Source organism: Coturnix japonica, chromosome 18 (assembly GCF_054131305.1).
Source record: "Coturnix japonica strain WE chromosome 18, WE-NBRP24, whole genome shotgun sequence".
Classification (NCBI taxonomy): Eukaryota; Metazoa; Chordata; class Aves; order Galliformes; family Phasianidae; genus Coturnix; species Coturnix japonica.
In genome coordinates, this window is record NC_140680.1 from 11,628,231 (window position 1) to 11,643,071 (window position 14,841).

General features: G+C 39.8%; 1 protein-coding gene across 14 annotated transcripts in view; it reads left to right on the top strand.

Moving 5' to 3' along the window:
- The window catches only part of EBF1 (EBF transcription factor 1), a 258,042-nt gene that overhangs the window by 219,110 nt on the left and 24,091 nt on the right, over positions 1-14,841 (top strand). For all 14 annotated transcript variants that reach the window (XM_085519284.1, XM_085519285.1, XM_015876220.3 and 11 more), the window contains one exon: positions 7,621-7,709. In XM_085519284.1, the coding sequence (XP_085375410.1) occupies positions 7,621-7,709 (89 nt within the window). The remainder of the gene's footprint in view (positions 1-7,620; positions 7,710-14,841) is intronic.

Below are 14,841 nucleotides of genomic sequence, written 5' to 3' on the forward strand. Positions count from 1 at the left end.
TCAGTTAGGAATTATTAAGGATATTTTACTTCCAGTGCTGTTTTGATCAGGATCATTGCAGTCACTTCAGGTTGGGGGAAAAAATAAGTTAGAATTGTTGTTACAAGTCTGCTCTACCCAGGCCGTGCATGGATGTTTCATCCCATATTACTCCTTGCTTGTTTATGACCTGCTCATCAACTCATCTGGCTTAATTAATTAGTTTCAGATATATTACTTTTACAAATGGATAATTTTCTTTGGACCACCACTCTGTAGCCATCTGAATAAACTCAGTGAGGCATTCAGGCTACTACCCAAAGAAAAAAAGAAGAAAGAAAAGTCATGGTTTGCTGTCATTTGCAAATGAGTTGGGAAAGCAGTTAAGGGGCATTTAGTTTGGTCCTGAGGTATGGCTAGTCAGTGCATATAAGGCAAAAGCAATAATGCATCTCTAAACAAGCTTGAATGAGGCTTCTTTAACTATCGAGCCTAACTCTGAAATCTCCCCCGCTGTGAGCCATAAGTTGCTTGTAGACTTGTTCTAGAGAGTAATAAGTATTGTTGTTTAGCAATTGTGTTGTTGAAATTCAGCTCCACTATGTCTGACAGTATTTATCTAAAATACTTTCCCTGGTGCGTGCTCAAGTTCCAGTAAACCGTGTCTTATTGTGCGACCTTTTCATTTTCCAGTGAAAAGGGATCAGCTCGTCAGATAAAAGCTACAAGCCCGAGTACAGGAAAAATGCGTGCTCAGAAAATCCGAGCATGATTGAAAACAAGATGTGTTAAATCAATGCAGTTTATCGCCTGCCTATTCCTGGCAATTGCTGTTCTAAGCTCATTCTGAGCACACACTAGATGATAAAAGTATAGTGTCACAGTGCTCACTGGGGTGTGAGGGCAGGGAAACATGTTTATCAGACAGACTGGTGTGATTTTTTTTTTTATCCTTGATAACAGTTATTGTCAAAATTTTCATGGAAAAAAAAAAACAACACCAACAACCAGAACATTCAGAGAAGCAGGTGATATCTCTGCTGCTAAAACCAGTGCGCTGAGACCTCTCCCATTACGCATTTCTGTTTAAATGTGACGGAATAGCAAACAACAAGCCTGTTTTAATTCTAAACAATTTGCTGCATCCTCAAGGATACAGCCAAAACAGTCCTTCAGCTGATGAGTGAGTTGCCTTATCATTACTCCGTGTGGACAACTCAAAGCCAGTGATCAGAAATAAAGATGTCTGAAAACTCTAGTTTTCTCCAGGGATGTGAGCCTAGTTGCAAAGAGGGATTCAAGACGGAAATTAAGCTTCACAGGAGGTCAGTCCCTTCGGAATGCTGTGCTTACTGCACCTAGGCACAATGCTTCTCCTTTTTGTGATTCAGTTCTACCTATTCTTTTCCCTGATCCCACTTGCAGAGATTTTGGACGCTATAGCTGCTGTCTGTCCAATTTCCTCTATTGAAGATTCTTTTTGCTCTGACCATAGTGCACTTGAAGTCTACAATGCTGAGAAGCAGCCAAATTTAGGCTAAGGTGCTTTATAATAGGAATGCCTTTGGTGCTCAAGCAGGACACTGGATTGTTCATTTTTGCATACCCCGGTAATCTTTCGTGTTAATAATTTGAGAAGAAGATGAGAAATGGGAGTGTTGAATGAAAGACAGATGCTTTTTACATACCAACGTGTTGCAACAATGGTTTTCAGTAGTGTTGACCTCAGAGGAGGTTGTGAAAGATAGCAGAAAGAAAAAGCTTATATGAAAGTGTTAAAGGCATCTGTGTGTACGTTGTGGAATGTGAGGAGTCCATGCAAAGAAAAAATGTTGAGAATAAGCATCTTAAGAAATGAAAGAAGAGGTTACACGAGGTGAAGTTTTAGCATTTCCTATGGTACATCTCTGCATCTGTTTCTGAACCAACAGTTTAAAAATAAATGCAGTGTCTATTTTTTAAATGCTTTTAAGTAGACCTAAATATAGTTCTTATAGCTAACCATCATCACCCATTATTTTACATGTTGGCCTCTATGCATTTCTTTTTACCTTTTTGTATGGGTACTCATTCATTTAAAAGAAGCTGTTATCCATTGAGCCATTCGCAGGAAGGTTTTTGCTGCATGCTCATGAGTTACCAGAATGTGCCCGACATACAGGAAAATACTCACATGTAAAAGTTTTTGGTAATGACTGCTAAAGATACATCAATTAACCCAGGTGATGAGACAAAGTAACCAACATGCATTAATTTCCTTTTGACCCTCTATATGCACATCCCCAGTGAATCCTAGCAGCCTGCTCTGACATTGGTATGCTTAAATTACACCATCTGAAACTGGATTCTGTTTCATACTCCCAAAAGTCCAAATCTTCCCCATTAGACAAGAGGTCGGTTTAGTCAGAAGCAGAAGAAACTGTTGACTTTTTTTTTTTTTCCATAGCCAGGCTGCAGGTAGCTAAGAGTGAGCAGAGCTGATGTATTTAGGGGAACCAATGCCTGATCCCTGCTAGACAGATCCAGTAATTTCATTCCATAACTTTCATAAAAAAAAGAATTGGGCTCAAGACATGCGTTTCAGGCACCTTCAGCACCCCCACTGGCTGCAGAGCGTGGGCCAGGTGGGCAGGGAATGACTCCTCTGGTTCTTAGTTGCTGGAGAAAAATTGTTATCAGGAGGAAAATATCACGCTGTCTATCATGTTTGTAATAACTCTGATGAACACAGTAGTGCTGCCTCAAATGCTGGTCTATTGCATCTGTAGTACAAGTAAAGAGCAGTCACTAGGAAAGCTCAGGAAATCTGGGGGTCATGCTTTTTATTTGACTCAGCTCTGCATTTTTCTTATTGCTTGGCATATGTATGTGGTGTCTGTTTGGACGTGACATGGCAATAAAGCATGAGCATATTTTATATATTATTTTGAATATTGCTATCTCTATTTCCATTAAAACGTGTCATCGTGCTGCAGTTTGATGTTTAAGATGGAAGTTCAGTGCGCAAGAATGTGTTGAAGTGAGGGAGTGCAGAGACCAGAAAAGCAAGGAAATTCTGAGTGAGCACTGGGAGGGCCTTTAAGCTCCAGCCTTTCAGTGCAGGCTCTCGCTGTCCCACCCGCTTCCGTTTTCCATTGCTTGTGGGAATAAACACTCCAGGGAAAGGCAGTGGAAAGGAAACTTCATAAAAAGCAAGACAAATTCACAACAGCAACAAATAGCTCAAATGCTTGCATGTTTTCACTTAACAATCTTTAATTAGCAAAGGAACAGTCTTTGCAGGGAGATTTGCAAAACAGGCTTTTTTTCGTTTGATGATGGGGTTTTGCAGTTTTTTTTCTTGCTGTCCTTGTGAAGAGAGGCAGAAAAGGCCACTGAGCATAAGAGTTGTTGGGTTAGGTTTGCTTTCAGCGAGCCACGTCAAGGAAGAGAGATGGTGGTAGAGGTTGAAAGCTGACTTGTTGGAGTAGAGTCCGTGTGTCCAGTAGAGCTGAAGTCCTCAGTTGCCCTTGATTTGCTTTCAACTGTTCGTTCTCTGTGCCTTCAAGTGTTCTGGCCCACTTTAGTTGCTGGGCACAGACATGTTAAATCTGTTTTCAGCCTTCATTGCCATGACTGTGCTGCAGCTTTTTGTATGGAGTTTTTCATAGTCTATTATGGCTATGAATTGTTGAGATGCATCAATTTGTGTGTCTTGGATGTGGGACTTCTAATTCCTCCTTTCCTGGGAGTTTGACTTAAATCAGTCAAGACCAGATTTCACATCTGGAATAGGGACTGACAGACCTGTGGACACAAGGCCAACTGGTTTGTAACCTTCAATCTTTTCTGTTATTTGAGTCCCTTCTCTCTTCTTGCAGCCTTTTCACTGGAAAAGCAAATGGGAAGTTCATAGGTCTCGGAGCTGCTTTCTCATTGGTTTTGGGTCGAACAGAATGCAAAAGAAACAAGGGCTGAAAAATAAAAGGAATAAATGAAACCATGAATGCATGGGAAACAAATTAACTGGATATGGTTTACGTTCTGAAATATTTCCATAATGCTTCTATGTAGTGTGTGTTTATTTTTCTTTGAATAATAATGTTAAAATGTGTCTAATTCAATTACTCTCTGCCTTCACTGAATGAGTTTTCCTCGGTGAAGAGTTCTCCTACCCTACCCCAAGCTACGAATTCCATATGATATTTGAACAGGTCCTTTTAATTGCTGATATTAAGTGTCGATCATTCTGCTGTAAGTTGGCAGCGTGGCCAGAGAAAGAAATTCCTCTCTCATACATCAGACAGTCATTCAATTAACAACCAAAGCTTTATTGACACAGTAGGAATTCATTATGTGAAATATTACAAAAAGGCCTCCACTGACTAGTTTAAAAGAAAAAAATAGAGGGAGTCTTCTTAAGATGCTGAATTATCTACATATGGTTATTAAAATTATTTGTGCAGAGTATGAAATTATAGTTACAGTGCAAATGCTTTTCTCAAAGGTATAAGCAGTGTTTCTGTTGAAAAATAAGTTGGACTTTGAAAAGATGAATATAACGTACACGTCCTTATTTCCATTGATGTTGTATGTTTTCCTGATTAAAAGCGTTAGATGTTAAGAGTTATGGCTTTAGACTTGCTGCATAAAGAGCTCCGTGGCTTATTCTGTTAGAGTCTAATTTGAAAGAAAGTTCTTCCTCAAGGGTTTCAGGAGTAATTCATAAAATGGTAAGAATAATAAATATTGTGCCTTAACTCATACACTAGGATAGATAGACAGATTTCGTACACCTGGGTGTAATTTTAGCTAATTCACACAAGAGACAGGCTGAAAGTTTATTGTTTGGAGGGAGAAAAATGGCTTAAATCTTGTATTTGCAAAAATGATTATATTAGCTTAAATGAAAATGCTACCCTATTAATGGCTTCAATAAGCTTTGCATTTGGAAAAGTATTTTAATAAAAAGTTACCCGAAGTTTACTGCAACTTAAAATATGTAAGTGAGGGAGAAGTACTTACTTTGATTTATATGTCTTTTGGAGGTGTAATTATTGGCTTTTTACTCACCTATGTAAAACAATGTACTTTTGTAAATGGATTTCTGGCCACTTTACTCCTTTTTTTTCTTTTTTCTTTTTTTTTTTTTCCACATAAAAAGTAAGCACTGTCAATCAAAGAATTTTAAGGTTTATTTCCTCTTTAGAAATGATTGATAGCCTTTTAGATTTACAAGTTGACAAGTTAAAGGGTTCTATTGGTATAATTATGTACTAAATTCACAGTCTTTCAATTTAAATGTCCTTTTAAAACCGTGAGATTATCATACCTGTATTTTGAAAAGTGGGCCAGTCAGTTTGGGTTGGTATACAAATTGCTTCCATTAGCCTTGGGACCTATTTGAATTTAATACACCTTTTTAAAGTTAGTAGTACTTTCAATAGTACTTTTAAAATTTAGGGTAATGGGAATGCATTTTAAGTACAGTATGTGTTAGCTTGTTTTTAATGTATGGATGTCAAGAACACAAATAGAGAATTTGTATTCCTTATTGATTCTTATTTCTAATCAAGGGAATAAAAATGTTCTTTGGATTAGAGCACTAGGAAGGCAGCCTCACACTCAGCGGGGACAGAGGCAAAGCCTTGCATGAACCTGCTGTCTCACTGGAGATGAGAATATACTACTTTTCCTTTGGAGATAATGACATGGGAACTGGTTTGACCTCAGTGCAGAATTTGGGGTTAAATATTTAAACAAGAATCTTTGCATGAGATATGACTAATTACGTTTGACTTGGGATGAGGAGTGGAGGGTTGATGTCATTCAATCTGCGGTTCAGGCAGCTAAAGATTTCTTTTTTTACATTTATTTACTATCTTTAAAATCTAGATTGAAAGGGTTCAATGGTTAGAGACTAATGAGTGATCTTTGACAACAGGAGCTGTTTCAGATCTACTCCTGCAAACTGCAGCCTTCCAAACACACCCTTCCCCATAGAGTACACCAAGCTGAAGCTATGTGAAGCAGAAAGTATTCAGTGTCTCTCAGAGGATGCTCGATGCCTTGTGAGATCGGACCATAAAATTAACATTTTTTTGGTCATTTAGTTCAGAAAATACTCACTGGAAATACTCTGTGGATTTCGAATGTGTTGAATGTGTGGGAAGATATGAGAAAATCACGGCTGTCTCCAGGGGGATTTCAGAACTGGCCTCCATTTATAATATTGCAAAATTTAGTAACTACTTTCCCAAAGGATGTAAGGGGAAAGTGGCCATAAACTAGACTGCATTAAGGAAGAAGCACATATGACAGAACCGTGCAAAAATCTTCTAGCATTCATAGGATGCTCTGAAAGTAATGCCTCCTATTTCTTACCATGGACAGTACAACAGATACAAAGGAGTACAGAATAGTGAGCAAGAGGCTGCACTTGTAACGAGCTGCATCAGCAGAGATAATCACGGTCACTGTTACCACTGCTGTAAGACACCCCCAACTACTGCCTCACTGTTATTGAAACTATTGTAGTGGGAAAACTAACTCACATTTTTTTTTCACTGAAGTAAAAAAAAAAAATGTGGTGATAAATTGCTGTGGAAAGTTTTGTTGTCTGTGTTGGCACAGGAGGGTCGTGATGCACTGCTGTTCAGAAGTGCTTGAAAATGCTTGACTCTTGTTCTTGTTCTCCAAAGCACTTAGGAAATTCTGAGCGTGTGTTGAAGTTTCACTAACATCTGAGTTTTAAAGCAATCATATGACTGGAAATATAGCTAGAAGGTCATTCAATGCAGTCTCCTGTAATTACAGGCAATCATACAAAAAACATAATATGCTTGAATTTGCTTTGCTGAAAGCAAATGAGTTTAAGTACGGGCTTACAGATAAGCATGTGCTTAAAGGCTTGGCACAATCAGTGCTGTGATTAATGCAGGCAGGCTTTCTCCTGAAGATTCAAGTGTTTTACCTCCATTCTCTCTCTCCTCAAGTTTACCTGTTTTACTGGACAAGGGCTGGGGAAAAATGAGGTAAAACCACAGCTGAATTTTTACAAATCATTACATCTTTTGGAACAGTTAAGTGCTGACTGGGGCCTGATCTGGGCTGCTGAGTGCAGTAGGAGTTACATCTTCATTTCAGTGTGTAAAAAATAAAGCCTCTGCCATGCTAAATGTCTGTAGTTCACAACAGAATTGTATATGATCATTGCACATGCATTGTATAAAATGTGTAATAGAGTCTGAAAGAAGAGAGGCTCCCTTAGAGTTACTGCTCTTGTCTTCCCGTTACAAAGGACCTTTCTCATAACAGGAAAACAGGAAAAAAAGATAAAACATGAAACATGGGGTGCAAAGCATTTATCATTATAATTTCATCATGCCTTTCAGAAATAATAATTGCTTTCTGTTTGGTAGATGTATATACAGCACTCCAGATTTTGTAGAGACCTTGTCATAAACACTCAAGGGGGAGGTTTGTGTTGAAGGTTCAACTGAAGCCTCAAAGCCAACCTCCCCCCTGGCTTCATCATCAGTGCTGATTTAAGAAAGATGAAATTTTGCTGTGTTCTGTCAGTGCAGTGCCAGTGGCTGCAGTGCAGTGGGGTCTGTTTGCTATGCCTTTGTCACATCATTGTGTTGTTTGTTGTTGTTTCAGCTCTGAATGAACCCACCATTGACTATGGTTTCCAAAGGTTACAGAAGGTTATCCCCCGGCACCCTGGTGACCCCGAACGCTTGCCAAAGGTCAGCATCAAGTTTATCATTTTATTAAATATGGCAACACTGTTCACTGCATGTTTTTGTTTGAAAGTAACCCCTATTGAATTTTATGCAAGACTCTGTACGTGTAACGCTTTGAGTTCAGTACTCAGCCCATTTAAGTTGAAGGTGAGTTCTGACCAATGAAGCACAGTTCTCATATCAAACTTTATGAGACTTCTGTGACTCTGAGTCACCACTGACTCAAACAGCTCCTGCCTTTCTTAAAATCAAATCTTACTCTGTCTTCTGAATTACCTTATAAAGAGCACGTTTTTGATTGGTACTTTGGAACCTGAGCAGCTTATTCATAGCAGAATGATGCTTCTTGGTTTTAGTAACACAATAGTGCCATTATACTTTTGAGTTCACCATTGATAATAGCAAGTAATATGGGTCTTCAGTGAACATGCATCTAGTGCTGCTGCACCGGGTGTTGTTTTAAGATAATAATAGTAGCAAACTGATTCATTTCAGGATCTCTGAAATAATTAGAGCAATGTGTAGTGAAGTGATTTTGGTGTTCATTCACACTGAAATATGTGGGAGATGTTTTGTTGATTTCTTTCATGTAAAAGCTGGGGGAAAAGTTTACATGGCTTCCAGACTTATACTGTGACATGCTGCCTAGGTCTGTGCTCAAATCTGTTCTTGCTACCTGTACTTTCACACAATCTTGCTCTGGCAGAACGTTGTGGATTTGCTTGAGAAAAGGTGGGGATATTAGAAAAAGATCTTTGGTGCAGGTCCATAGACACTGAGTTATCGCTGTGTGTGACACTGTGAGCTGCCACCGTGCGTTGTGTCTGCTCTGCCACGATGGCTGTTGGAGTGTTAGTGCCTGGCAGGCAAATAGGCTGGGTGTGCATGCTGAAAGAGCACTGCCTTCAAGTTACGAACAGTAAGATGTGAGTTTGCATGCCTGGGACACAGAGAGGTGCTTTAGCTGAGAGCTCAGGCCAGATCCCTCAAAGAATGCAAGTTCAGTGTAGCCTTTGTTAACAGTAAATCTCCTGAAGTTTTTTTTCTGTAGCTTCCTAAGCTGTATGTATTGTCAGTTGTTGTGGACTTTGATTCTAAGGTTTCTATGTTTCTAAGGTTGCTAAAGTGAGAAGAGACCACTAACACTGCAAATTACTTTATTTCATGATAGAAATTAAATTCAGTATGTGATTTTTATTTTACTTTTTCTTTGCAGAAGCATTAAGTCTTTTATCTTTGCTTAGGAAGGCTGTAGGCTGTGGTTTTGAGGTTGATGATGTGTTGTCCTTCCCTCTTACAACCATAGAAACATGCTGCCCTGGAGAGTTACATTCTACATTGGCTCAGTTCATCCTCTGCAAGCTGTCCCTTTCTCTGACTTTTGGACAGATTTGCAGTAGGACTTCCTAACACAGCTTTCATCAGATTTCTCTCTAGAGATTCAGTCCTTTCCAAATAAAGAAAGCATCCTTCTGGAGGTGATCTTTCAGGTGTATAATGCCACCAAGAAGGCACACAAAGAGAAATTGTTCCTTAGAAAATTAAAGACCAGCCTTCATTATGCCCCGGATATCTGCAAGACCAAAATAAACACTTCAAATTTTCCCTGAATCCAATATTCCAATTGATGAGTGGATATTTGCAGCTTTTGTTTCTAAATGAGGAAATGCAAATAAAATAAGACCGAGAATGTGCCAGATTGGGTTATGCACCTGGGTGCTGTAATGCATCATGGATTTTCGCAGTTATTGAGCTGCCTTTCAGATACCCACAGTATTGAGGGGGTCTCAATAATGTGGTTGGGTCTTTTAGTTTCGTTGGTTGATTTGAGCTTTTTTTTTTCCCCCCTGGTATAGGAAAGCAGCCATGAGGCTGTACACCTGCCTTTTTCTCATTCAGACTAAGACTGTTCCCACACTAATAACTATACATTTCTGCTATCTAAAGCCATAAGGCATAAAAACATGCAGTAGAAAGCTTCATCTGTCTCCATATCATGACTCCAACATTTAGTAGATATTTATGGATAGGATATGAGAAAGAGAGTTAACACTGAGTCATCTGTCCCCTCATATACCCTCTTGGCTTAATGTGTTTGTTCTGAATACATTTGCAGGACAGATTTCCAAGTCTTTAAATCATGAGAAGTTGTATTTGTACAGGTAGAAGTGCAACTGATGGCCTGAAAGAAAATGTTACTACTTAAAGAACTGAACAAATTAGGGAAGAAACTGATATCCATACACAAGGTTAGAAGGATGAAGAGCACTTTTTTTTGTCTTTGGGTAATTTCTTGTGTGCAGACACAAAAGCTGGACCTCAGGCTCAGGACTCATTAATATGCCATGCACAGAGGCTGAATGCAGCGGGGGTTAGGGCACGTGTTGACTTCAGCATTTGAGGCACCGCTGGTTCAATTCCCAGCATTGCTTGCTGGCTCCAGAATCATAATCAAGGACACAGTGAATCTGTGCTGGGTGAGCACTGCGCAGCGCTCTTCTCCATGTCATTAAACCAAAAAGGGTTTTGGCAGAATTCCACTATAGACAATTTGCAGTGGCTGCTTAGCAGAGAGTTGGAAGCCATATGGCTTCCACAGTGGAACCATGGTCAGGGAGGGCAAACGTGAGAGAGGCTGAGATTTAAATATAATATCCTCCATTTTCCCTGTTGTCCTGCCAGTGCATCATCACTTTCTGTTTCTCAAAGACCTTAAATGTTATTTGTTAAAGAGAAAAAGCACATTCCTGTAATTGCTCTTTGGTTTTGTGGCCCTTATCCCATTGAAACATTACTGATGAATTAGAGTGATTTTAAAACAGAAATGGTTACACTGCTTGGGCTCAGAAGGGTATGCAGTCCTTCCCATGGACCAACAAAAAGATTCTGCTGTGTGAATTATCCCTAAATTCAGAAGAGCTATTGAGGCCACCAAGTGCATGTAAGCACATGGTTTGCTCCAGAGCTTGGAAGTTAGCAGCTAGATTTGTGTCAGCAGGCACATTTCTGAAACCTCAGGCTGTTTTAGAAGTCTGATCTCCTCAGGTTTTCCATTATTTTCATAATGCTTGGTGACTGTGCTTGGGATGAACTTACTTGAAATGTTGGAGGTATCTGCTGGAGATAGGCAATGAACAAAGCCAGATTTGGAATTCGTATCTTTTTTCCCTTTGCTTCAGTGGCCAAATTTTTGTGGAGAATGTCCTCCTGTAGTCATGAGACAACTGAAAAGTAGAGATGAATTGCAACTAGAAATGCAGTATACAGCTTCTGAAGGAAAAGTGGTGGGAGCTGATGTTGGCAGCTGTGGGTTATGGTGTTAGAGTCCTGTTCTTCGTGTAAAGAGCAGATCAGCAGTTCAGGCTTGTCACTAGCAGATGTGCCTGCTTGTACACACACAAAGGCACAAACACATGCACCATCAGGAGAGATGAGCAGTACAGAGGTGGTGAGATTAGCACCCAAAGCTTGGAGTGAGATGAAGTACCAGAAGAGTGATGGGTTGTATAGTCTTTCCTTTCTAATACTGACAGGGAGCAGATCAGATCAAACAAGAGATCTCTTGGGGGGGGGATGAAAAGACATACCATGATTAAGAAATGGTGTTGTTAACCTGAAGGATTGGGCTGCAGAAATCCTGCCTGTGTAGTGTATTTTGTGTATGTGCACACAAATGCACAAGAGTTGTCGGTTCTTGTGCTCATAAGTGCGGTGGGAATCACTAAGAGTTCATATCACAACAACATGTTCAATCTGTTTACGTTCATTTATATAACCATCCTACAATCCTTAAAATAAATCCCTGGCAGATACGCTGATATTCTACAACCTTGTTAGAACTCCACAGCTACAGTTGTAAAACAGTTTCAACTGTGAGTTGGATTTGAAACACATCCATCCTAGATGATTTAATATCAGTGATTCCTCTTTATATGCAATTCCCTATAATTTATTTGCCATTTCACCACTCTCACAACTCATCACGTGTATTTAAATTAAGCACACAATTGTTTGCTCTGTATTCAAGAAGCAAGTCAGAGCATCAACCCATTCTGTGAGTTCAAATCTTCTCCTTCCCAGTCTGCTGCTCATGTGCACTCTCCAGGAGTTCCCTCATCCCCCCTGAAAGGGGCCTTTTCTTCTGGTTTCACCACTTTCCCTTTGGCTCCTTTCCTCTGGTCAGTCATTAGATCCCAAGACATATCCCAATCCTCGTTAGGGCGCTAATAGAAGACAGGTGGTTATTAGGAACCAGTGGCTGGCAAATGCAGTTGTCTTTTCCCTCATGAAATCCCAGAGCTTTGCCCTTTATCCGTCATGACATGGGAATTGTTTATATTGCAAACAGAGGTTGGCTGTGAACGTGGGTGGGTTGGCCCAGGCTTGCTAGCCGAGGTTAAAATAGCAATGAAGACAAAGCAACTCAGGTTTGCTACTTCGGTCAAACAAAATGGAAATTCCCAAATTGATCTCCATCTGCTCACCCAAGATATGATGTTTTCATGCTATTTTAACCTAAGTTAGATAATTTGAGCTAAGGAAACATATCTTTGTTTTTGTTCCCCCCAGTGTAACAAGAGGGTTTTTAGAAAACGTGTATACCAAGTATGAGCAGGAAGGGGGAGCATGCGAAGGAGAGTTAATAGAGTTCATTTGTATGGCAAAGAAAGCATGAGATGCGTGTGGCGGTTTCTACATTGTGCAGTAAATCTTGTCAGAAAGTAAGACCACAGTTAAGGTTGATATTATCCTTATAAACTGTATTTTTTTCACTTCCAAAATATTTGGGCATTTAGTTGGTAGAAGGTTTTGTTTTGGTTTGGTTTTCAATTGATCCTGTTGAAAATATTCAGGTTAAAAGTTTGGGCCATGAGTTTCAAAGCTAGTGAGAAATAGGTGACCAACATGCCTGCTGCTGCTATGGAGGTGCCTTCCACGTGGGGTGCAGCGTGTCAGGTGAAGGGGCATGTCTGGGAATTGCAAAGTGTCCAAGGTGAGACAGAGCTGAGAGGCAGAGCCGCAGCGCTCACTGAAGGGCAGAGCCTCGCGCCATCGGCTGGCAAGGAGCCCTTTCCTTTGTGAAGGTCAGCAGCGTGCGTGCACATTTCAGTGAGTTTTCTTTATAAGTGGGTCAGCATTTACTCAGCAAATGATTAGAGCAGATGGTGTAATTTAGAATCTATGACAAAACTTTTAATAGATCGGGGCTAACATGATGACAAGGAGCTCTTGTGTTGTTCTACGTTCCTGACTCCTGCTTTGCCTTGGGGTAAAATACATGCCTGGGATTGGATTTTCTATACTGCTCATTCCATCCGAGCAGATCAAACCACTTGTTTGAGCATTGTGTAAGAGCAATCCTCACCTTTCCTCTATTCCTGTTTCCTTTGTTGTTACCATTTTTAAATGCAACAATGAATTGATGGAGGCAGGAAGGCACTAAACAGGTAAACACGGTCCCTTTCAGGAGCAGAGGTTTGAAGGAATAAACCACAATTTGAAGAAAGTAACAAAGGCTGCATTTGTGTATTTTGCTCCGTGGAGCTGAAAATATCTAGTAAATTGATCCCGTGGGAGTAATAAATACACATTACTTTATCTTGTACTTCATGTCCTATACCCCTGAGCCTTGATAGAACAACACCACTTAATAGACTTAAAAAAAGAGTAATTACAGTCATTGGTTGTGTGATATTTCAGCCCTTCCAGCCCTGCCTGACCTTCTAATTTAGCTCACCGTGTCTAACTAATGCATTTATATTCATCTTTTATGAAGCATGTGCAGTACAAAATTGACTTTGCAGCCTTTAGCAGGCTGGCTTACCAGGTTTAGGATCTGGTTAGTACAGTGTACAGTATAGTATATGTCCGTTTACAGCAGAATCTAACACGCATATGGTTCTGATCAACTATTACTTTTTATTCTTTTGGAAAAAAGAAGGAAAAAAAGAAATTATTCCACTTCATCCCCCCCTCCTTTATTTTTTTTAAAGCTTTTATTCATTTCAGCATTATTTACAGCTAAACATGCAGGCAGAAAGATGCAAGCATTTTAAAAATGATTACCACTAATGTTTCTACTTGTCAGAAGTGCTTAAATTTTCCTGCACTTTGTCTAAAAACTTAGCACTTTTACCTTTTAAGAATTACAAATTTATAAGATCTTACTAGGCTGATTTACAAACACACCTGACAGTTGGTGATGAATGATGTTGCAAAATGTACAATATGTTTCTCTGTCATTCCTGTGCATGTATATATTAAGAGGAAGATTAAGAAGAGAGAGAACCCCGCCCCCCCCCCCGAAAGAAACCCGTGAGTTAGAGAGCACACAGAAATCTCTCCTGTGTTTCCCCATAACTTCCTGCTCACTTCACTCATCCAGTAGAGCACAATTGTTCTCTGTGCATTTTCTTCCACCATATGGTATCCTCATTACCATACACTAAGGGCCCATATGGGGAACTTGTGAAGTGAACTGTATTCATTTTAACTGCCAGATGAGCAGCCTTTTGCTTTGCAAGCTTAGCTTAAGTCATCTGCTGTCTTTATGTTGTTATGGCAACACAGCACCAATAAAAAATTCTAATCTACTGTAAGCGTCTGGGATCACAGTGTTTTAAATGCTCTCCGTAACTGTCCTCTAAGTGAAGATGTTTGTTCTTGAGTATGACAAAGGGTTATTGTCTATTCCAGCAGGTGGCAGTAAAGAAATTTTCTTTAAAAAATAAAAAAAAATAAATAATTTTTTAATCCCACGCCTTCCCTCTCACCCCCCCCATATATATATATATATAAAAATTTATCCCTTATCTCCCCTCCAAGTTGAAAAGTCATACAGTCATACACCACAGTGCGTCCTCTGTGTGTTCTGGGCATTCTGATGCTCAGAGCAGAATTGCATGCGAGGCATTTTAAGTTGCAACTCAAAAACTAAAGATAGTGAAGTATGAACCTGTAGTGGCAGCTCATGTCCTTTGCTGACAGAGACTCAAGTACCACTTCACCAGGATTCAGAAGCCTCCATCTCTGTGCAGCTGTTTCTTCTTTGGAGTTGTTCAGTTACATTTCTAACTCCCGATTCAAGCACAAAGCTAATTAAGGCTATCTTATCATAATGGAAGCAGGCAGCAGC